The sequence below is a fragment of the Athalia rosae genome, chromosome 7, assembly GCF_917208135.1.
Source record: "Athalia rosae chromosome 7, iyAthRosa1.1, whole genome shotgun sequence".
NCBI classification, from domain to species: domain Eukaryota; kingdom Metazoa; phylum Arthropoda; class Insecta; order Hymenoptera; family Athaliidae; genus Athalia; species Athalia rosae.
In genome coordinates, this window is record NC_064032.1 from 3,219,252 (window position 1) to 3,244,238 (window position 24,987).

Here is a 24,987-nt window from a genome sequence, read left to right on the forward strand (position 1 = left end):
TTAATACACGTAAGCTATACCCACGTCGCACGAAGTATATGTACTTGAAAATTACTTTTTTTTTTTTTTTTCACTTTAAAACCAGCAGCGCGCAACTCCTGGTGTATCACCATTTTTTTTACTCGATGAATAGGAGGAGGACTTCAACTAGTTTACTCGGGACAAACAATTCACGCGTAAGTTGTCAGTTGAAGAGAGGAGAAAAAAAAAGAAATGTACACGGTACAGTTGTATATATTTAAAAAAAAAATATTTGAAGACGTTTGTCGAAATTGTTTCCGGAATTTCGAAGGATTTCGAAGACATGGGAAAGTAACGGAAGAAAAGATTTCGGTTTTTGGAAAACCGGTGGCTACAGTCGTCGGTATTTTTGCAATTTTTGGATTCGAAGATTCGAATCGGACGCAACGAAACGCGTGACGCGCGCGTTCAACGCTAGTTCGACAAACGGGGGGTAATTAGGCGTGAGATTTTGAGATCAAAGATTGAAAGGTAAAAACCTTTGGCTATGTTATTAAGGTAGTGAAATACAAACAGGGTACTCTCTCGAGAGCGCATAATGAGATGTGTATCCCTACTCCGCCGCGTTTCGGGATATAATGATGATTGGCGAGAGCCGGTAAAATTACAAGGAACGACCCCGCGCTGCTTGTGCCGCGGGAGGAAGAGAGGCGTGGGGAAAATCTCGGCGGGCGTAGGGAGCGTAAAATCGCATTATGAAAATGAATATCCTATTAAAAAGTGTCGCCGGAGCTTTCAGGCTTTCAGCTACTACCACCGACGTAAAATAAGGGAAGAAAATCAGACCGGGTAGGTCCGAATTAAAAATCCCTTTAAGGACTTACTCGAAAACTCAAAAAAAAATCCCTCGAAAATCCAATCGGACGAGAATATCCAACGAAAATTTTCATGGATAGAATAAAAAAAGACGAGGAAATAAAAATTCTGACGATCGGCCGATTCTGAAGCGATTTCAACGCGACCTCCAGAATTTTTCGTCGATGTCGTTGAACGAGACATCCGACAGTTTCTCTAAGGTCGCTCGGTCAACGAGCGCCGTGCGAAAATATTGAAGAAATTTAAGGGTCGTGTCGGAAGCTGCTCTGCTTTTTTCCCCCTCAGAAAATAACCGAAGAAAAAAAAAAAAATAACGTTATCGTACGTACTTACCCACCTACAGCGATGTACATTAGAAAATATAAAAATTCCCGATACAATTTCTTCTTTTTTTTTTATGGAACGTCGTCAATTTTTCTCGTCGACACGATACATTAAAATAACGTTGTACGTCCAAATGAAAGATAAAAGAATTTTTTTTCAATGCCGGAAGTTTTTTTTTTTCCACGGGTATATAATAAACGCAGGGACATGAATTGTACGCGGCGTGGACAAATGTCGTGGTGGAGAGTGGAAGGAATTTTCGCAATAAAAAATAACAAGGAGATTCCGAGAGTATGGGAATAAAAGGAAAAAAGGAATGAGAAGAAGAAGAAGTGAAATAAAATAAGAATAGAAAAAATAGAGGAAGAGAAAAAGTAGAAGAAGCGTCAGCATTGGTAGTCGTATATCTGAGGGGATCATCTGTAGACGGTTTGACTTAAGGAGGTCGGTTAAATGGTCCAGAAGGTGAAATTGGTTCGTGTTTTCCAAAAGAGAGCGCCCCTTCTAAATTGGGCCTCGGTTATAATTCAGTTCGCTATGGGAAGACCCATAGTCCCGCAAAGGCCCGCCGCGCACGTTCCCCCAGGGTTTTCGATCCCCCTCCCTTCCCCCTTCCCCCCCCGACCTCCCTCCTCCCTCGTCTAGGAACCCGGGAAAAAAAAAGAGGAGGAGGAGGAGGGAAAAAGAAAAACGACAAAAATAAAGAGAAATATTCAGCAATCGCGATCACGATCACGATCACGAAATCCTCCGGTAATAGTTTCGAGCCGATTCCATGAGGGATGGAAAGAGCTGCCTGCCATAGAGATTTCTATCGACCGAAGTAGTTTCGGGTAGATCTCTTACAGAGTTTATCCCAAAGGCTAAAACCTGAAGTTAAACGTAAGCCAATTTGGTAAACGCATAAAACGAACGAAGGATCGAAAAGGATCAAGTGCAACGTATGAGAAGCTTTTATTATATTCGATCCACCTTTTTTCTTCTCGGCATTTTTAATTTCATTGCGAGATGTTATCGGTATTCTAACTCATCCGAAAAACTAATCGATCCGTTGGATCATAGCGTGAAAATTTATAGAAGACGTCAAACGAGAGAGCCAATTTTTTTTTTTTTTTTATTCTTAAGGAATGCGAAAACTGATACGATCACACGCCCTCTCTCGAACGTTGAATAAAAAAGATTTTATTAACAAAAGAAAAAAAAAAAAAAAGCATTATCCGCGATAGAGTTTCCGCCGATAGTGCGCTCGAGGTGTTGGCAATTATAATTGGTTCGCGGTGCAGGTCGGAAAGGTTGAAACCCAAGGTGACCTCCGGTTAATTACGCGCTCAACGGGGGGGTGTCCGTATCTCGGACGAGGGGGCTGCTCGTCCCCGTCCATAGAATTCAAACTGCACCGCGCTTGGTAGCCCGTCATTCCACGGATATTCGTGCTGGAGATTTCTAGTTTTCTTTTTCTTTTACCTCGCTCCAGATCGTGAATACCAACTGTTTGTAAACAGACGTACACACGGGTAAATTTAGAATCGGTCGAACCTGATTCGGTACACGGGAATATCGCCTGTATTCTTTCATATCGGTCACGTACGAATGTAAACAAAGAGTGTGGTGTTTTGATTCTTCCAGTCCTCGTCGAAGTTCAGACCGTATCGGCTGTGCCGTGTCGGAGTTATTGTACGTGAAAATTTTTGTAGTTTCTCCGCGATGTTCTAAAAATTGCGCAGTCGAATCATTCGGAAAATGAAAAATTCGGTTGCATTCGCGAATAATTTTCTGTTTAGAATATTATTTGATACATCAGTCCCCGTTACAGTTTTGGAGAAAACAAAAAAAAAAATGAACACCTCGTAGAAAATTGCAGATCGTTTATTAGTTTGATTTATCAATCGTCTAATTACGCGACCATCCGGGGTATTAATTTAAATATGGTGAATACGGCGCACCGTGTGTTGTGGACCGAAGTACAGAGATATAAGAAGAAGGAGATGAGGAAGGTAAAAATAAAAAAAAAACATTCTTTGGTCCCCGGGGCTATAAAGCGAGATATTATGAACCTGTAGGATTATTATAATTTCAAACTGATGATCGGGGATACCGATACGATCTCATATATAAAATGCGCCGCTTCTCCTACTCCGGATATCCCCGTATATATATTTAATAAAACCTCTGCATCATGTACGGGGCATTCGATGTCAAACGGACTACTCATCTAGTTTTGGAAGCAGAAGGAATCGCCTTTTTTTTTATTACAAAAAAAAAACAAATCTGGTTATTCCTTTCTCCATCTAATCTTACAAAAATTTCAGGCCTGAATTTGTACGAAAATTTTTCGATGCAAATCCACGTCCGGAATTTGTGAAACGGCTCGTATATATTTATAAAATTTTAGATTCAAACTGACGGTGGTATTCGGAGGGTTACAGGGGGGATACCGGAGTGATATAAAGAATTAGAGTCAAGGAGCGTATAATGAATTGGATGATAAAATAAGCGTTAAGATTCTCCGTGGGATTAAGGGCTAACGCGATAACGATCTTAATTCTCAAAGCCTTATTATTGATAATATTTTAACCCGTCGTCGTACTCGCGTCGATCGTCAGGGTTTTCTCGATTCAATTTCCATCAAGGTATAATACGACCTGATCAGTTTATAACTCTATATAATATATTACCTTACAACTAACTAAGTGAGTAACTAAGTACCCCGACAGTTTCGCCCTTATAACGAAATTTCTATTCACCTATGGTGAGCCGTTGCATTCAATTTTGCTTCCACGTACCAGTCGCCTCGTATCGTCCAATGTGCAATTGCCATGAAAGCTAATTGATGCAAAGTGTCACAGTGATCGCGAGCGCAAATGGGATATCATTATCATAATTTACACGCTTATTAAATTACGTCTAGGACATTATCGCACGTGATGGAAACCTTTTAGTCCAACGGGGTGCGTCGAGTCCAAAAAAAAAAAAAAAAAAAAAAAAAACCTCCACTTTCCTCCAATCCCCACCGAATACTCGTCGCCCTAGAAATATGCTTTAAAAAGACGTTTCGTTTTTTTTTGATTCTCCAACGGAAACGAAAAATTTCGAAATCCGTGCGGGGTACGTGGTACCGCGTTGGCGGGTTCACGTGCGTACGTGGCCGGAGTAGCAACGATCCCGACGAGATGAGACGAAAATTGGAAACGAAAAAAAGAAAAAAAAAAAAAAACCAAGGAGCAGCGATTCGATTTTCAATTCTCGTTACGTTCGACATCGGTACGTAAAATTTTCGGTACCGCGTCAATCCCGTGGAGTTGCTCCCTTGCAACGGTGGGTACGAAAGGCAAACGGTTTCCACCGCACGAGACCCCATTAGAGGACTCGTAGATACCAAATTAAGGAAAAATTCCACGTAGCACCGCTTAATGAACTGATTTTAATTTTAAGCGGCCACGATGTGTCCGGAATAATTAATCGTAACCCCCTCCATCCTTTACCGCGGCTACGCTGCATGCCCACTCGTACGCACACACAGGTACATAAGCCCTCCGTTTATATATATATATACATATATTTACTATCCTCTTCCTCGCTCCCTCTCGAGTCCCGCAGCTTCCCAGCTTCCTCGAGATGCAACGCTCGCGTGTATATACAGGGTGAGTAGTTACCTCCGACTCCCGAATCGGGAGGAGCTTGATTTTTCGTTTTCGTCGGCTAATCGGCGCGCTGCACTCGCGAGAAAAAAAAAGGAAATTTAGACGAACATCGGGTGCTCGGATTTTCGATTTTTTGAAAGACACTCCGAACGAATGGAGAGAAGAAGGAGCCGCTGCGGATGAACAAAAAAATACCATCTAGCCGGGGATCTAGAATCCGCCCGTTTCGGAGGTCTGAATTAACTCACCCTGTATAATATACCGCTTTCTTTCATCGGGCTTATTCTTACTTTTTTTCTTGCGCCATCCCCAGAGTCTCATTCAGGAATCGAGAATTTTATCTCGTCTCTGGGAAATCTCGGACAAATTACTCGTTTAATAGCGGCTTAATTACCGCGAGGTAATAAATAAGAGAAATAAAAGAGAAAAGATAAAACACTTTACTAAAAAAGAAAAAAAAGACAAAAAAAGAAAAAGAATTTACAAGGAAGCATGAAAGATTTTTGTGTTGCAGTATTTTTTTTTTTCTTCTTGTCTTTTGACGAATGTAATAAAGGTAGATATTTGAAAAGAAATTTACTGCGATCTTTGCTCAAATTAATTGACACTAAATGGCACATATAATCGTCGTCCGAATGGTAGATCGAAAAGACTTGCTATTGCGATACAAAAAAAAAAATCCTGAACGATTGAATTTTTGGAAAAAAAAGAAAAATTGTTCACCGGATCTGACGTGCTTCGCGGCGTTCAAATGACGTCAAAAAATTACTGATCGCACCCTTCCGGACCTCCGCCCCGGATTTAATTGGAAATATCCTAATTCGATTGCATAATATTTGCCGGAGGATTATTAATTCACGCGGACGTATATTTGGATAGTTACGAATAAACGTAAAAGCGTGTAATAACGCAAAGACCGTTTCGATCGTGAGCTCTAATCTCCTTCGGAACTTCGTTGGTGGGCCACGATCATCCCACTCCCTGCAGAGAACTATTCTATCCGTCTCCTTTTTATTTTTATTTTTACTTTTTCTGATCCTCCTTTTTCAACGGGACATGCCGGGACTCGACTCGCCAGAGACTCTCCGGTATTCACATTAAAACTTGACTCATGCATGTAACGAGCATCGGCCGGGTTCACGCTGTGAAAACAAAAATAAAATAAATGAAAAATAAAATAAAATATATAAAACGAGGGGGGGAAAAGAAAAAAAAAAAACAGGAAAAATAACGAAATCTAGAAAAACCGAATGAAAAAACGAATCCCCCGGGAAATGGCCATCCTGGAGTTTTCTTCGATCTTCCTCCCCTCCTTGAAAAGATCTTTTCATTCGTGTGATCCCAAAGGCCGCTAATAATGAATTTTTACGCTCGTCTTCAAAGTCCAGAAACGTATTTTCTTTTTTTTTCGTTTTTCATCGCCGGGCACGTTTGGTATGAAAGGGAAAAAAAATTTTGTGAATTGAGTCGCAGAGCGGCGTGCGCGCGGGTTTAGTGTGGCAAGAAATGAAGTTGGCATCGTCATTACGACGGCGGTACGCGACGTGTGTAACGGTGACGTTGGGATTCGGTCGAAACGTATCCAGGGTATAATTTATTAATGCGCGCACGTGTGGGTCGGGGATCAGTGCGTAGGTTGACCACAACCTGGGAACACCTGTGCCGTTAATAGCTTATTTACGCTCCCCCCCCCCTCTCTCTCTTTCTCTCTCGCCCTCTCGCTCTCCTCGGAAATCTCCGTCCTCCCGTGATTCCTGCAGCATTTCCTCTCATTCGTTCCGTCCGATCCCCTTCTTCCTCTTGTTCCTCTTCTTCTTATTCTTCTTTTTAACATTTTTTCTCATTTGCCCTTCCTCTCTTTCTGTACGTCTGCTGGATGTACAGCCGCCTCACGGACAGATTGGAGTCACAAGTTCATCTTAACTCGACTTTCTTTTCTTCTTCTTCTTTTTAGAAAATTCGTTTTTTCCTCTACTCGTAAGCCACGAAAATCTTTCACGGAAGCTGTTCCTTCGCACGATCAATTGAGTCCCACCGAAATCCGTCGTTCGAAAAAATTTAAAAAAAATTCCCGAAGTCGTTTCGAACGAAGTGAGAGCGGTCCAGATATTTTGGAAAATGAAATGGCGGCTCGAAAGCGAAGATGAAAGAATCGCGGATAAAGAAGGCGCGTGTTCGGGGCGGTTGCGGTGGGACTGGGTAGTTTGTTTTACGGGTAGTCCTGAGGGTCCGTCCGACCCCATATTCCCTGCACGGATCCCGATTTTGTGTTACATACGATCTCTCCACTGCAGGGTATTCTACTGCGCTCGTGTACGAACGGCGGGACCTCCCTCCGAGATATTCTCACACCCCAGCCTGACCTTATCTCAGGGGCGTTTTTCTTAACGAGCCAACGGAATTTTAAACGTGACCAGAAATTCGAACTCCTGCGTAACTCGAAATTTTCTCTTTCAATAACCGCGGGTAGCTGTACACTGGTTTAAAAAAAAAAAAAGAATTCGAACGTGATTTCATTATCACGGGCCCGATTACAATTTTGCGATATCGTTCGGATTCCGAGAGTAGGAAAAAAAATTTCATAATCCGAGTAAAACTTTCTTTGAAAATTAAATGGACAAAATAAATCAATCACTCGACGAGAGAACGGACGGAAAATGAAATTCGTTATAAAATCGAATCGAGCGACGTTGGCAATATTCTTCTGACCGGCAGTTGTGACGCGGTACGGATAGTAGGTACGGTTGGAATTAAACTGGGACAAAATCCACTCCAGTGACGTGTAATTAGAGGATAGTTCCAGTTCAGGGCTCAATTTGCAAATGTAATCCCACACCGCGTTGACGCTGAGCCGCACGTCAGCCGTCTCTCCGGGTAATATATAGACGACGCGATGGCGGTGGTGGTGGTGGTGGTGCTTCGTGTATCCAGACGCGCATACCAGCGGTACCGCAGGTATTATTACTCTGATTGTTCCCTCGGGATATATCGGGCGGTAAACCCACACAGCGACGGGAATCCTGAAGGACAGTCCCCGGAGGATTCCTCCCCCTTTTCTTGCTACCCCTCTCGGTCTACGTCGTGTAAAAACACGCAGAAAGCGATCTACCATCTTCAGAAATTAAACGTCGTTTTATCATCGTCACTTTTCCGACGATCCTTCAGATACGCGTGCGAAATGGGAATGAGATTCGCTTTTTCATTCCTATTCCCGGTACTTTTTTCTCATTGGTTCGGACGGATGCGTCACGCGCGCTATACATATATTTTATCGTCGAATTACGGTTTAGCCGGATGAAGATGAATAAGCCCCCGGTTATCAGTGGAGTGAAGAATTTACCGGCATCGATTTTTATCTATACCGTAACGAACGGTGATTAATTGTTAATTACGATGATTGATAGCGACATCTGGAGCAGAATTATAGCTGGCAACAATTTTAGTTTATTATAAAATCGTAGCGTATGGATTAATCCGTTATTAATCATTCTGTGTACCCGAAATATTTGTTACCACGCCAGATCTGGAGCGGATCGAAGAGCTTTTAATGGATCGTAGGATATATTTCATTTCATTGTACACCCCGTAACGTATAATATCGACGTCGAGATACAGATCAATATTTTTCTCCTTTCTCTCTATCTCTCTTCCTAAGAATGATATTCCGAGAGGATAAGAACGAATTTTTTCCTCTCCAAAAAAAAAAAAAAAAACAAATTAACCGGAGGGACTGGAGGTTTTCGAAAAAAGGACAAATTCCATTTTCGACGATCGATGGGAAATATTTTCAGATCGATATTATAAGTTGTTCGGCAAATATTGATTTTTCGTTAGTAGCTAGGCTGCGCGCGGTCTCTCGCTCTTAAGTTATCGTAAATCAAACACGATAAATTACGCCGATTGTTTATACATAAAATGACGGAGACACGGTGCAGCAGCAACCGGATGTGTCGGTTAACTGTCGTACCAACATACGCGTATACGTTTACACTTTACGCTTGCGAGCCGCAACGCGAGACTGAAAAAAATTTTTCTTTCTTTTTCTTTTTTCTTTTTTTTTCAAAGGAAAACTAAAAAAAATTCAATGATTTATCAAACCGTTTGAACATACTAATGTGCCTGTTTGTGTACAGAATTAGGTAGCCACTAACGAGCTTCTTCCGAACTCCACCCAACCGAATTTTTCTCCCTTTCTGTTTTTTTTTTTTTTACAACGAAAAACCGTCAAAATTTGTCACATACAACCAAAATGTATTTTTAATCAATTTTTCCGTTTCGTCTGTTTTCAGCCTGCAATTGCAATCTGCACGCGAGGAGGTGCAGATTCAACATGGAATTGTACAAACTTTCGGGTCGCGTGAGCGGCGGAGTTTGTCTCCAGTGCAGACATTCGACTGCCGGAAGACACTGTCACTATTGCAGGGAAGGATACTACAGAGATCCGGCACGGCCAATAACCCATCGGAAGGCCTGCAAACGTGAGTCACCTTTATCCGTTATTTGCAGCAGATTTGTTTCTTCCGACAAAAAAAATGCAGAAAGAAAAGCGGAGCGAAAATTTTCTCTTTTTTCCTTCACGTCGGTCGATTTTCTCACGTGAGACGCGGTGCGTCGGATTTTTTTTCCGGCACGTTTTTCCGCCGCCACGGATGTCGTAAACGCGGTTCTTGTACAGGACATCGTCGTACGCGGTGTACAAATATGTGCGACGAACGCGTCGCGAGTTTCTCACTCGTCGTCCTCCTCGGTAGTCTTTTCTCATACTCAATAATAAGTAAAATAAACGACGTGTATAGTTTAGGGAACAGTGTTAAAGCAGAAGCGCAAATATACTCGCCGGTTGTTAGCTAGACTTCGTTAATTTCGGACACAATCTGTACAATAACGACTGCGCTAAGAGCTCCGCGCCATACATACGTTGCATGGATATCATTCTCCTCCTTTTTTCTCTCGTTCTCTTTTTTTTTCTTCGGTCTTCCGTATTGTATCGTTGTGTACGTTGTAATAAGAAATTCTTTGGATACACGTTACACATTCTGTGAAAGATTTACAAAAATTCACTAATTATCTTTGGTTATTAAATAGTTTTTTGTTTTTTTTTTTCCCCTCATTTTTATTTCTCAATTTCTCGTCGCGCGGTTCGTCGGAGTGCGGAAGGGGCGATATAAAAGAAAAAGAGAGAGAAAAATCTCTTCGGGTTCTTTTAATTTAATCTTTTCTTTCTTCTAATTTACTCGCGGATGTGATTAAAAGCTTGTACATTATAAATACGATCGTTAATTATTGAATGGGTTGTTTTTTTCTCTTTTATCGGTATATGAGAGTCAGCCTTACGGAGTCGGACTTCGTATCCCGAATGTATCGTCGTGTGACGTACGTCGGCCGTATTCGAATCGGAAAAAAGAGAGAAAAAAATTGATGAAAAAATTTTACCATTATTATTAACAGGTGCTCCGTACAGAGTAGGTTGAACCGCGGCGGTATTTAAGTACCCTGTTTTATTGCCTAATTTCATCCCCGGTATACCGGCACGTTTTGAGAAAACTCGTTAATTAAAAGATTATTGATTACGCATTTTGTCCATTAAATACCCCACGTCGCAACGACGATTTCGTTTCCCCTTCTTTTTTTTCTTCTCTGTCTCTCCCCTTCCAATTTATTTTTTCCTTTCCCCTCCCCCCCCCCCCCAGTTTTTAACGTCGTCAAAACACGCTGTAGATTTATCCCAATTTGGGTGGACGTAAATCAGACGCTTATTTATGACGTATCTCTGATTGAAAATTTTACTATTAGCATACTCCTCTTATCAACAAAATTTAGTGCGATTCTCGAAGAAAAAAAAAATCATTCGCAAGTTTTTGCGATCGACTTCTGATTTTTTTTGCTGTCAATAATTTCTCGATTTTCGCTCCTAATTTTTTTACGATTCAGAGCCGGTCGTTCCGAACGAATGATACGAGGTGCGGGAAGAGTTTGAAAGAAAAAAAAAAGAGAAGGAGCGAAAAAAAAAAATCACCCTCTCACATTCGGGGCTGACGATAAATTCATACTTTCATCCCCTAACGTGTATACGTATACCCTTGTAGCTCTACCTCTGATCCTCCAAGTTGCCGGATTCATGAATGTTCTCGCGATAAGAATCAGCCCCGGAATATATTCATTGCCCTTCGCCTGTAATACGAGCGTGTGTGTAGGTATATTTTTTATAACGCCACCTCAGAGTCGACTTTATAAGCGACGCCGTTCGCCCGCCGCCTCCCTATCGGGGTTTAAAGCGCATGCAGGAGTTCCCGATTGGAAATAATTCGGTCTGATGTCGGCAGAAATTGAAAAATTTTTCAACATCTCTCTAAAACACTCCATCCGAACGACTCAATCCCACACAAGTCAGCGGTTTTAGAACGACGTCGATCCTTTTTTTTTTTTTTCACGCTCGTTTCTTAGCCTCGAAATTTTCGCCGACGGAATTCCACAAATTTCGGACGATCGTTGATCGATTTTGAAAATAAAAAAAAAAATAGGGAGTGAAAGAAAAAAAGAAAGCTCGGGATTCATTTTATCTCATTTCTTTTCGCACGCGACGATTCTCGCCATAGACAGGGGTGACGACTTGGTAGCTGTACCGCGATATTGGGAGTTTCCCTTGTTTGCTATAAGTACAACGCGTGAGTGTACTAAAAAGTATATGTACACTTACCGTACATACCTAAAGCTATGTACACACGCGTGTGTGTGTATATGGGGCGTACACTCGTATATATATATATATATATACGTGTGTTTATATAGATACGGGGTCAACCCTCCATATTTATTTTATCCCTCTGTACGCCCTCGGGGAAGGGTTGCCGCCGCCGCTGCTGCTTCTCAAACACGAAGCTGCATCCCAAGCTCTGTGTGCAGACTCCCAATTCTCTTTCTCTCCTCCGGTTAAATTTCGCTTTAGCTTTTATACTTTTCGTCCGACGGAAATTCGCGTCTCATTTTCACCGTACGGATACCGCGGCACAAACAGCTCCGATTTTTCAACCAGTTAAAGTCTCTCGCTAAAAAGAAAAGAAAAAGAAAGAAAGAAAGAAAAAAAAAAAACTTCCACCGGTGCATCGCGTACGGTATATCGTACGTATACCTACAGGGTCGGTAACTGCTGATCTTTTACACATAGTTACACGTAGGTAAGCGCGACGTTAAAAAGTACAAGGGTTGTACACACACGGTCCGGATATCGGTGTAAAACGGAGGTACGAGAGGGGGGATCCGAGGGGAGAAAAAAGAATCGGCGGCGGGGGCGAGGGGGTGGATAAAAAAAGGGGAGAAAAAAATGGGCGGTGAGCGAGTTTCGCTGGCTCACTTGCAGTGTTGGCTATAAAAAAAAAAAAAAAAGGTTGGAGTAGAGAGTAATGAATATGCTAACGTATGCCGAGTGAGTGATCGGAGAGCTAGCGAAACCCTTTTGTATTTCGTATCGAGTTCAAGAGTACTCATTTTTACTCCACAACCGCGAAGAAGTAGTAGAAGAAGAAGGGGAGCGAAAGGGGGGTAGGGGGGGTGGGTGGAGGAAGGGTAGTAAAGCGCGACGCCGCGCGTCCACGACCACACGCCCGCGGATGCAGCTTTCGAAGCGATCCACCCGACGAAGAGGGTGGTTGAAAAAGAAAAAAAAAATGAAAGAAAAAAAAAAAAACGAGAGAGAATTGAAAGAATAAAGAAAAGTGGAAGAAGATGAAGGAGTGGAAAAAAAATTGCTGTCCTTTTTTTTTTTTCTTTCTTCTTTTTCATGAAAAGCAAAAAAGAAAAGAGGGACGCGATTATCGCGGAGGAGACGTTGTAACGTTGCGATGCAGCAGCAGCAGCAATTACCCTATCTTTCTTTTCTTCTTTTCTTACGTTCTTAATTTTTTCTTTTTCTTTTTTTCTCCTTACACACGACGTACGGCGCAGGTGGACGACGTCGCTTGTGCTTTTTCATAACCTCCGCCGTACCCTCGTGTTATGCATACGGTCGCGATCGCTGCTAAAAGCTCCCGAGTAACTTACAGAGTCATTGACCGACGAGAAGTTCATCTTCTTCTTGCCGATTTAACGTAAAAAGCTTTTCATCGGATTCACTATAATATTCGTGCTTTTTTCATGCACGCGAAGATTAAATTTGTAATTTTTAAATACCGTAGAATTAACGTTTGTCAATTAATCTTCTTTTTTGTTCTTCCTCTCCTTCGCTATTTCTTGGGTGGGTTTTTTTTTTTTTCACCCTATCCGGTTGAATCGACACGGAATGCCCTTCGAAAAAAAAAAAAAAAAAAAAAAAACAAGAGGAAAAATTCACAATCTTTTGACACTTGAAAAAACGAAAGACAAAATTTATTATTTGAACAAATAATAAAACGAGGTTATTCAATTCGAATTAAATTCAATCTGCTCGTGCTGCCCCACAGGGAATGATTGTCGGCTTATGTATAATCTTTCGTCCGAGGCTCGCGCGAGTGAATCTTATTTGTCGATCTTCTTTGGATCGGATTGACGTTTGCGTTCGCGATATCGTGCGAGATGCACACACGAGACTTGTGTGTGTATGTATGTATATATTAAACCACACGTACCAGGGGTATACTGTACGTATAAGAACTCGAGGTTCCCTCATAAATATACAGTAGATATATTTCCGAACTGACGACAGGTAGACGGACAGGTTAATAGCCGCCGAATCGGATCCAACGCCTATAGATATACACGATACACCGGAGAAAAGAAATTTATCCACCTTTTGATTTTGATTATTTGTTTGGGTTTTTTTTTTCTTTTTTTTTTGGTTTTTTGGTTTTTTTTCAACCGACCCGACCGGTAAAAGGTACCGCGTGTGCACCCTGTACAAAATCCATCGCCCCTATAAATCTCAAATTTTGCATCGGATGATCATTTTGGAAAAAACATAATTCATGAGATCCAAAAAATTTATACCACGATAAACATTATACGCTATAAAATATAAACCGCACCTTACGTGTTGTAAATTTAAGAAAAAAAAATCTGCACTTCCTGTCACATCGCCTATCGAATATTATCAACAACATTATTTACGCTCCGCGGGGTGATAATTTACAGGTGATCGTACACAAAATAATTTATTTATGTACATAAAGTCGTGTGTAAAAAATCCTTAGGTGTGCAGTTTTTCACCTAACCATATGTTTCGGCGCTGTATAATTTCACCGCCGAAATATACACGTAATTCGTGGTTTGAAAAATGAAAAAAAATCAAATAAAAATCAAATAAAAATAAAGCTCGTCCGGGTTCCGAAGGACCAATCGGTGAAGATCGGTGTAATATACTCCGAGAAAACTGATGTATGGGGATCCATTTATAATCGACGTTCCTTATATTTTGCAACTCACCGACGACGTACCGCTATACGTACACGTTGTTATACGTCAGCCGGGACGTTTCGTCGAAAAAACCAACAAGGTTATTTATCGATAGAAATAACTGGGGGGGGGGGTGGATATCGGCGGCGGCGAAAATCACGGCAATGAACGATCGATCGAGTGGGGAAAAGTGAGTTGTGAATCTTTGACCGGCGAGATTCGTAAGTAACCCGTACGAAGAGCGGTCAGCGCGAAACTCCTCCGCAAAATTATTGTATCATCGATTACCGCGGCGCATCGGGCGGCGACGGACTCGCGAATATCTTCGAATTATCTCGAAATTATATCGACCAAATTGCCAACTATGTATTCCACATACATATGCATTTATATATATATACAGTGATGGTCGTGTGCATACAGACGTACATTGCAATCGTGAGATGCATCGCACCAAGAGGGTCGCACGCATCTCAATAAATTATTATCGTGTAACGCGCGACCCGGATCATTCTTCCTTTTTTCGATATTGTTATGTTTTTTTTTTTTTTTCTTTTGCGAATGAAAAGGAGAAAATATCTCTCGAATGGTCCTCACCCCCCCCTAGGGCATATTCTCAAAATACTTTCGCCAAAAAAATAAAAAAGAGACTTTGACATTTTTTCTTATAGACCACTCGATAGACACCATTTGGAATCTCTTGGGGTTTTTTTTCTTCTCTTTTATTTCGCCCCTTTTTTCTGAATATGAACTTTGCCCTAATAAGGTGTGCATATAAAATAAAGGACAGATGGATCTCGAAATGGGCGTGTAATAAAGTTGGGCTCGATTCCACCTGCAGTCCCGCCGGGTCAGATTTCAGCTTATTAGACGCGTGCGTTCCGGAGATTTATCTGGCAGGTTCCTTCGCGTTGTAGAAGCTACACACGTTATGCACACACACACGTATTATAATATTTTCATACGCCTAAAATAATATATCACGAGGTGTATTACTTTACGAAAACCGTCAAGAGTTGAAAAATGTCTTCAACCGATCAATCATTCGTCTGTAAAATTTTAACCGGTCGAATCAACGTAATTCATACACCTGCGATTTTGCAATTTTTCTTTTCTCTTTTTTCATTTTGGTTTTATGGTCAGAGAAAAATTGACGTCATTTTTTTTTACATCGATATGGATGATTGATCAAATTTTTCGTGGTCAAGAAACCGGACGACATAATATTTTTTTTTCTCTCGCTTACTTTTTTTTGGTGTTATATCGTTGATACAATATAAAAAGAAAAACGAAAAAAAGGAAAATATCTTCGTACAGGAATGAGACGGATAAATATATTCGTGTGCGTTACGAGCTATTATATTATACACGGAGTCAGCTGCAACCCAAGTGCAGTTGTTCGGTATTAGGTTTCAATTAAATATGATTTATACAAACGTAGAATAAAGAACTTGATGAGGTGCGTACGGGAATCACACGCCGTTATACTCCGTTCCGCATTTACGCGTGTATTAAATGGTACCCCAAAATACGATTTATCGTATCCCCCCACCCCCTGAACCGTTGGGAAAAAAGAAGGCGACTAGATGTGAATGAATTCACCGTAGGCATTTTAGAATCTCGACGAATTTCGAAGTGTTTATTTTATCTCTTCCAACGGAATCGCGACTCTTTCGAAAAAATCGTTCACAAAAAAAAACGAAAATTGAATGGAAAGTTTTCAGAAATATTAAATTTTCGAAACGACTGTCGGATTCCTATGTTGAAAAATTGATGACCAATTGGAACACGGAATACGAGATGAATTCGACGTTTTTTTTCTTCAAGGTTCTCTATGGTATTCTTGAATATTTCAAATTTATGAAATCGGTCGAGTTATCGCCAATTTATCGATCCAAGAAATAAAAAATCGAGGATATCTCGATGAGAAAAATTCGTAGCTCAATTTGACCCACGGATTCGTGTTCCTGGGGTCAAAATACATGAGAAAAGTGTCCTGCAATCGATTTTTAGGTATAAAAAAATTTTCCCAAAATTTGAAAATTTTCCAAGGGGTTTGAACCCGTGAAGTTTTCTCAATTTTTAGGTGAAAAATCAACATTTTTTTTAATTGGAATTTATATGATATTCTTATGTAATTTGATCTCAGGAATCCGAATCTGAAAGCCAAATTGATCTATCTATGAAATTAATCGAGTTATCGCCAATTTATCGAGCCAAAAAGTGAAAAATCGAGGATATCTCGATAGGAAAAATTCGTTGCCCGAATTCCTCGAAGGATTCGTGTTCCTCAGTTCAAAATGAGTTAGAAAAGCGTCCCAGAATCGAGTTTTGAAATACTCAATTTTTTGCCCTAAAATCGAAAGAATCCTACCGGGTTCCCTTCGGACGCAACGCTAGTACGAATAAACGGGGAAGATTTTCCGGAGGTTCGTTTTCGAAGGGGCAGCGATAAATGCTGTGCAATGCAGGTCGGTTGTGTTCGTCGTTCGTCACGCCTCGGTAAAACGTGGCGATTACGTCGATCCAGATGGTCAAGGGTCAAACGGTGCCCATGCAAACTGTGGCGGGTGTGTAGATTGGAAGCAATTAAGCGGCCCTGCTGTTGCCGCTGCAACCGGGGCGTTGATCAAAGCTTGAATCATATGAAACTGCGCTCATTCTCCTACAAATATCGCAGTCCAGCCCGTAGCGCGTTCCCAAACTTTGCGACAGTTTTTTTTTTCTTTCCCATACCGATTTTTGCACTCGCGCGAGTTGCCGTTATAAAAAAAAAAAAAATCCGTGCACAGAAAAACTCACCCCGACGAGCTCTGATCTATTTAACAATACCCTCCACCCTCGCCGATGTATATATACATATATACATATATATATATCCTTACTAATCAAGTTTACACCCTGTGCCGATTTACTTGTATAAATTTTTTTATTTTATTTATTTCACTCCCTTTTCTTTTTCTCTCATTTTTTTTTTTTTTTTTTTTTTTTTCTCTCGTCGGACACGGATGGCCCAATTAAACGACTGTAACCCTATTACACATGCGGGGTTGATCTGTCTAGACGTAGCTCATGCGATACGAGAATAGAGAAAAAAATAAAAAAATAAATAAAAAGAGGAATCGAGAGTTGAGAGAAAGAAAAAAAAAAATTCATCAATATATCGTAGACGCGTGCGTGGGACACGCGCGCGACCGTCGTTTGGTACGACGTGCGTAACGCTCTTTGAAAATGAAAATGAAAATGAAGAGAGAGAGAGAGAGAGAGAAAAAAAAAAGAGGAATCGATAAAACGAAAAGGTATCGACAGTTGATACGATTGGAGATCGTAATCTCGTTGAGGTATGTAAGTTTGTACAAGGATTACAGAGAACAACGTTGCGTAGTTATGTAGCAACGTTTCGGAGGCGTCTCTGTGTGAACGGTTAAAGTATATATGACGGCGTACGGGATGCACCTAAACTCGAATCAAAGATACACTAAATTCTAGTGACAGGTAAAAAAGGTAGGCTCGGTACCACCTTCGCCGTACAAGCGTATAATAATATCCAGCGCCAGATGCAACGGAAGAGAAGAAAAAAAGAAAGAAAGAAAGAAAGAAAGAAAAAAAGTAGAAGCAAATTATTGTTCACCGAGCGTACAGCGAGTGAAGTAACGTTGAGTCAGGTTTATACCGCTCGTGAGAAATCGAAAATATCGAATTTCAACGATTGGATAAAACCCGATAGTCATCGATCGGTTTCTATCGGATTTTTTCATTTTTTATTCCCAAAAGAATTCCAAAGATTGTCTGAAATAATTTTTCACTCCGTCACACGAAAAACTTCCTCACGTACCAAACCACAAAAAAAAAAACGGCGTCTCGTCAAGGAATCGCAAAAAAAAACAAAAAAACTAGGTAAAAGAAGAGCGAACGACGAAGCGGTCCAGTCGGATGCTGGAATTTGTTATTTTCGTGCGGAATCGCGGGCGGGGGTGGCCGTATACCATAATCCGGGGTACACATAGTTCCTGAGGGAAGGTCGACGGGGTGCCAAAATTGGTTGGGAATCGTAACGTTTCCCCGGGGTACGATGCCGACTCCCGGAGCACAGAGTGTGCACGGCACAGTGTTGTACGTATAGGTACCGGCCACCGCATTACGTTTTCACCGATGCGATAGAGAGGGACAGAAGAGGGAAATAGGAGGTCTGGAAACGTCCGAGCTAACGTTATTATCATTTCGCTGTTCGCTTTCGCGGCAACGTTCACCCCCGATGACACCCCAGGGAAGCCACTTCCGCGGCGAACTAAAGTGTCCGACCCTATTTGTTCGGAGTTATTGCAACCAAAAGCTTATATATATATCTATGGCTCTAGCCGACACACACCCCCGTACACCCGCTGCCGACCGGTATCCTTCGGGACAATCTGCTGCGGATACGACGCAAGGAAGAAACTACCGGAAGAAGATGACCTATCCTCAGAATTAACGTCGTGGGGAATAAAATTTAACGAATAGGGTGTACACGGGAAAATCGGGAAACTTTTTCTCTTTTTCTCTTGAGACAAAAATGGCGTTTCGAATTACCAGATCAAAAATAACGTGGCGTCGTTTTTTCGAAATTTCGAACCCTCCGATCCGGACGAGCGTGTTCCTTCATCCCTGTGTCGGGGAACCGGTTGTTCGACGGACGAAAATATTTTGGTTGTTTAAAAAAAAAAGAAAAGGAGCATCGTTTGTCGCGTCGTTATGATACGTGCGTAAGATAAATACCGGAGGTGCTAGACCGTATAGAAATAATTTGGAAAAAACAGAAAATAAAAAAACGAAAAAAAAACAGAGAGAGAGAGAGAGAGGGAGAGAGAGCTTCTTTCATCGTTGAAATAACGCGTGAACGGTTCGAACCCCGGAAGAATAAAAGAGGGACGAGACAGACGTTCTACTTACAGCTGCCGTAGAAATAAAAAAAATAAATAAAAAAATAAAAAAGTAAGGTGAAAAAAAAAAAAAAGTCGCGTTGTAAGGGATATTCGGGTCGTCGTCGGCGTCGTGCCGAGGGTAATAATATGTGTATAAAGAAAGAAAGAACGCTTATAAACCGTGAAACCGATCCTACGCTATACACCACCACGTGATATAAAGACATTCCCCAGGGAACTGGGGAATCCTCCGAACGACCGTGGCGACGATTTTGCTTACGGATCGTCGCATTATACGCACAAATTGATAAAATTCTTCCTTGTTCCTCGAATCGAAAAGAAGAGAGAGGAGAAAGAAAAAAAAAAAAATGAAACGGAAAAAGAAAAAGAAAAAGATCGAAGATTTGAACAGCGGTGATTTTTGTGACGACTGTGATTATAACGTAATATGAGTAGGCATTATCCACCGCAGAAGCAGAAAACTGCAGAAGAGAGAGTTTTAGGGTAGCCGGGGTTAACATTAAGAAACTTAAACAGGTTTTTTGTCACACGCGGTGAGCCACCTGTAGCGGAATATTTTATTATTCACATGCTGCCGCCGCCGCCTCGTGCTTCTGCTTCTCCGCTTCTGCTTCCACTTGTGTACCGCGTAACCTGGGGTGTGTGTGCGCTTCTCAGCTCGACCTCAACCTTAAAAAAATTTTCGTCCGTAACTCGCCTCACGTGCGTCTCCCTCGTTAACGCGATTGAGCGAAAATTTTTCATCCCTCGAACGCATCTCGTCGATACGGATCGAGATCGAGATGAAAAGATTTACGAAGGATATCTCAAAAGAGAAAAAGAAAAAAAATACTTGACCAATTTTTTGTCCTCTACTTTTCGCCGTCTCTTTTCGACGTGGTATCGATATTCGAGGTTGGTTCGCGTTGTTGAAAAACAAAAAAAAAAAAACGCAAAAAGGAGCGTTTTAAAAATTCAAAAACCACCCTTGTTTCGAAATGCTATTTTGCGGTTCGCGAATGCGTTTGTCTGTGTGTGCAAGGCAATGCACAATGCAACGTGACGGGGTCCGCGTCTCTCCGTCGATGACGTTACGCGGTACATGTGTGTGCCGCTGCGGGTTTTTGCTTTTTTCTCCTTTTTTTTTTGGTCTTTTCCTTTTTTCCCGTCTTCTTTTTCTTTCTCTTTTTTTATTTATTTTCGTTTTGTTTTTCAAGGGTCATATAGCGCCCGAACCCCCGCGGAGCGTTGTGTTCGGGTAATTGGCTCGGCCCTCCCCTTCCTGTAACAATCCCGCGCGCACACACCCCTCGAATCCGTTCCCTCGAAATTATTATTTATGTTCCGTCCATTCTACTCGCGTTACACGTGCGCCCGCTTGCGGTTATAATTCAGGTAATATTCGTCCTCGCGATCACCTATATATATACATATAGAAAATATATACCTATATCGACCATACGTTCACGTGTAACGGGCATATCGCTGCCAAATCACCTGCGACGATTCTTTTCTTTCTCTTTTCTTTGCCTCGTATTTCGTGTGTTTCTTTTCTGAAAATATAACTTTCACATTTTAAGAAAATTTGAAAAAAAAAATAGAACGAAGAAAAAACGTATCACATGTAGATCTGCGTATTAGAAGAAAAACAAAAAAAAACAAAAATCTTTGTATCGCAGTCAGTGGATAAAATTTTAGTTGCTCACGATTTCGAGAGGGCACACCCTGATCATATTTTTCTATTTTGAATTCTCGATTTCTTTTCTTCTATTTTTATTTTCTTATTTTGTCAAGTTCGGAAGAATCACGTGCAGCTTGACAACTGGTAGAAGAAAAAGCAAAAGGTCACGACGACCTCTGAACCGACAAACGCGTGAAATAACGCGATGACTGTTTACTATTTCGTGTATCGGATACACAACGAACGTACGAACCGAGAAAAAGAACTTTGACGAAAGCTCACGTCACATATTTCGTCTATCAACGGTATGAAAATTTCGGTCGAAGAATTCATTGTTTTATTTCTGACTTAAAAATTTTCGTTTCGACGCGAACCGTGTAGATGCTAATCTAATGCGTCTAGGTAAAATTTTGAAAGACCGGGGAAGTAAACTGCAAAACTTTGCGACCCGGTCCAGATAAAACAACATCTAAATTACAACGATAGCGACCGAACAACGGTAACGATAATAACGACGGCGACTGAGACGAGGATAATTTGGAGGCAAGTTTTGTTGTTATTCGGCGTGTTTAATCGCGGCGACAAAACGGCCGGCAAAACCCTCCGAGGGGGGTGGGCCAATTTTCACGCATGTAATATCGTGCAGGTGTCGAGGAACGACGAACCCTCGGTATTATAGCGGCATCGGTTCTTATCCTCGGGGGTTTACGACGCGATAAACCCTTCGTCGCGTACAACTTTATCACTGCGCGTTACAAACGCACCTGATTTTATTAATCGTGCCAATCGAACGTCGTCACAAAGGTCGCCCGAATTTCGAGATACGAGAACACATCTCAATTGTGGAGTAGAGAAGGTACACAATAATTATTTTTTTTTTTTTCTTTAGGAAAAGTTTCCACCGTAGAAAATGTTGAAAAAAAAATCGTACCAGTCTTTCGTTCCCCGGTATCCTCGGTCTCTCGGTTTTTTTTTCTATTTTTCGGTTCGCTCAAAATACGGAATCGGAATGTGAATTGGTATAAGTTTAGGTGGCTCAGGGTAGTATGAGGTTTAATGGGGTTGGGAAGGCAATCACCGAATCGGTAACGCGTACACACAAAGGGAAACAATTTGCTGACGCCGGTGAGTTGAAGTTATGAATACGAATTTGTTGGAAGAGTCGCGCGTATAGGTAGAGGTGGGTACACAGAGGGTAGGTGGTGTATGCGCGGCGTGGCCTTTGGTCGGTGTGTGCGTGTTTTTTTTTTCTCCGTCTCCGTCTCCTTTTCCCGTTTTCCTTTTTTCCCCATTTTTATTTCGGTCTATCGTACACACACATCCGCCGGCGAAAAAGCCGGGGTGCGCGAGAAACGCGAGAAAACGCGCGAGAAAGTCGGAATCCGAGGGATGTTGCAGAACTGATTACGAAAAGCCGCGTGCCGTCTACATTCGTGATGAGAATATATCAACCTATTTCGTACGTGTCTTGAATCGAACCGAATATATATATATATAGATTCCCCATCCCCTTTTCAAAGATCCGCAAAACTCCTATATACCCCGCCATAAACTATATTACCACCCTGCTACCATCGTATCCCACCGTACATACGAATATTTTTTCGGACAAATAAATATATTCACTCGTTTGAAACTTTCAAAATTCATTCTCCACCTCTCTCTCCTTCACTTTATTCGCGTTCCTTCTTTTTTTTCGATATCGGGCAAAAAGTAGGAAAAAAATCTAGAGACAAAAAAACCCTTGGTCTGCGAAACTGCAATTGATCTTCGGGGGTCGCGGAGAGCCTTTTTAAAACCCCCGTCGGACGGTATGCGGCGGGATTTCGATTCGATTTTTTTTCCCCGTGTACTTTTTCTGTTTTTTTTTTTCGCTTCTCCTATCTTCGTGACGACGAAGGGGATTCCCCGTGGAATTGCTATCGTCGAGTGTTAAGGTCTATCGGTCCTTCATGGTGATTCGGTTATTCAATAACCGATAACCAATAACCATTCGATTTCGGGGTCGCGAGGTTGGGCAGAGTCCTCCGCTCACCTACGCGCGTCGTATACACATCGTATGGAGGAATGAAAGTTTTTCCGAGTATGACAAAAAAAAATCGCCGGAGAGCAAGTCCCACCGAAAATGGAAAAAAAAAGTACCTGCACCGCGGATCATACGTCCGCAATTTTCTTCTCCTCCCCGCCCCCACCCCCCTTCCGTTCTCTTCTTATTTTTTATCGTTCTCTTTTTTATGCGCTTTGTGGGTTAATCAAAAAGTTCCACGTTCGAATGCACGTACGCTGCTGCAGTATAAAACTACTCGGGATAAAATTGGCTGGTTCGCTCGACCGCGGGTGGAATTCTATCAGGAAAATGGCCGGTACCACGCGCGCGTCGCACGGAGAATCGGGAATTATAATTGGTTATACCGGAAGGGACGATATCGCCGGACTTTTTGCGATTTACTTACTTTCGTTTCATTCGTTCGCTTCGTCGCGTTCACTGTAGCTTCCTTCGACTCGAAAGTGCGCGAAAAGAAAGGCGGGTGTTTTTTTTTTTTTTTTTTTCGAAAGGTCGTGCGAGAACGGAAATGTGACGAATAAAAGTTGTGCCGAGGGAATAATTGTTTCTAACCGAATCCTCCGGGAGAATTGGCTTCGTTTTTTTTTTTTTTCTTTTTGTTTCTTCACCTCCGTTGCAGATGAAAAAATAAAATAAAATAAAATAGAATAGAATAAAACAGAGCAGTATGTGCAGTGAGAAGGACATAAATCGAAAGGGGGGAATTATTCCGGCTTCGTAGAGTGCTTATATCTGGTTTATCGGACAAAGAGCTTTTTCACCATCTACCTATGTATGTATCAGGCTATGTACTACCTACGATATTTATATATCTGTGTATATATATATCGCGTATATAACATATATTACCTATAGCCGAAGCAAACATTTGCGCTAGTCAGAAACCCGGAGGGAAATCAGTTTGATAATCTGATAAATAAATTACCCCGGCGTAGCGTAATCCCCGCGATAATTATTCCTGATTTAATTGGTAATTTCCATGAAATAAGAGAAGCGAATCTATACTCCGCGCACACACACACACGCACACACGTACACCTTTGTACGCGTAACCTGCACCGCTCCCTTTCTTCGAAATCATCCCGAAGGATATTTTCGGTGGATATAGAGTCCGCTAACTAACTCCCTTTTGCGATGCTTGTATTGTTCCCCGAAAAGTTTCGATTCCTCCCCGAGCCGTACGAACGAATTCCAGACGTTAATTAACTACGAAGTTTTCCTCCTCGTTTTTTTTCTCTCCTCTCTCCCTCTCGCTCCCCATACCCTGCCTCACCCTCCTTTTCTAATTTCGTTAACATCCCGACCACGACGCGTATTTGGCTTTTCGATTAGAGTCAATCGTTCGAAAGGAACGTGCGGACGTCTCTTCGGATACAAATCTTACGGAATACAGTCTACGCGCTACGGTTACGAATTCCGAAGACACCGAGTAAAAATCCGATAGTTTCTCTGAGCGTAAAATATAATCTCACTTCCGCTCGACGACGGTCGTCCACTAGCCCCCGCCCCTCCCCCTGCCGTAGCTGAATCGAAGTGTTTCAAAAAACCGGGCGATGAGACTGAATTCTTAACGATGAAAAATTCGATCCCGTTGCGCCGCTACCGACTTGTGGTTTTTCGATACCCGAGCGACGATGAAACCGATGACTCGAGAAGCGGGTTAACTTCCTCGATGGAAGGAAGGAAGTTACGGCGAAGCTACACGTAGTTGTCACCGTTGCGGTGGTGGTCGGTCAGATAGTAAACGAGGAAATTTACACTTTGTTCGCTCGTGAAACTAAAGGCATCACAAGACCGCAGAAACTTGGCGAAGTGCACCGCGCTTAAACGTGGGCGTCCGCGTAAATGATTTTGCGGTTGCGGGTTCCGATGCATACGGTTCACAACTTACGCTTCGCCCATTCCCTCGAAATCGTGACGACGATCCACCGAACGAGAGAGAGACAATTAGTCGAAATTACGGAGTTTGAAATATCGTAGCCATTTTTTCTTTCGTTCTTGTATCCAAAAAAATTTGTCGCGATCGAACGGGGTGAGTAAACGACGACTCGAAGTTGGCAAAAAAAAAAGAAAAAAACCGCCGCCATTCGTAGCGAAACGAAATGATAATCGGTCGGATCTCACCGGGGATCGAATAAATTGCTCAGCTCGACAACCCGTCGATTTCCGTTATCT

The 24,987-nt window shown here is 41.8% G+C and overlaps 1 protein-coding gene across 4 annotated transcripts in view; it reads left to right on the forward strand.

The window, feature by feature from the left end:
- The window catches only part of LOC105683874 (netrin-A-like), a 79,868-nt gene that overhangs the window by 33,210 nt on the left and 21,671 nt on the right, over positions 1-24,987 (forward strand). For all 4 annotated transcript variants that reach the window (XR_007279640.1, XM_048658978.1, XM_048658977.1 and 1 more), the window contains exon 2: positions 9,092-9,280. Coding sequence is in view for 3 of the 4 variants with exons in the window: in XM_048658978.1 (XP_048514935.1) it covers positions 9,092-9,280 (189 nt within the window). In the remaining variant the exon portion in view is untranslated. The remainder of the gene's footprint in view (positions 1-9,091; positions 9,281-24,987) is intronic.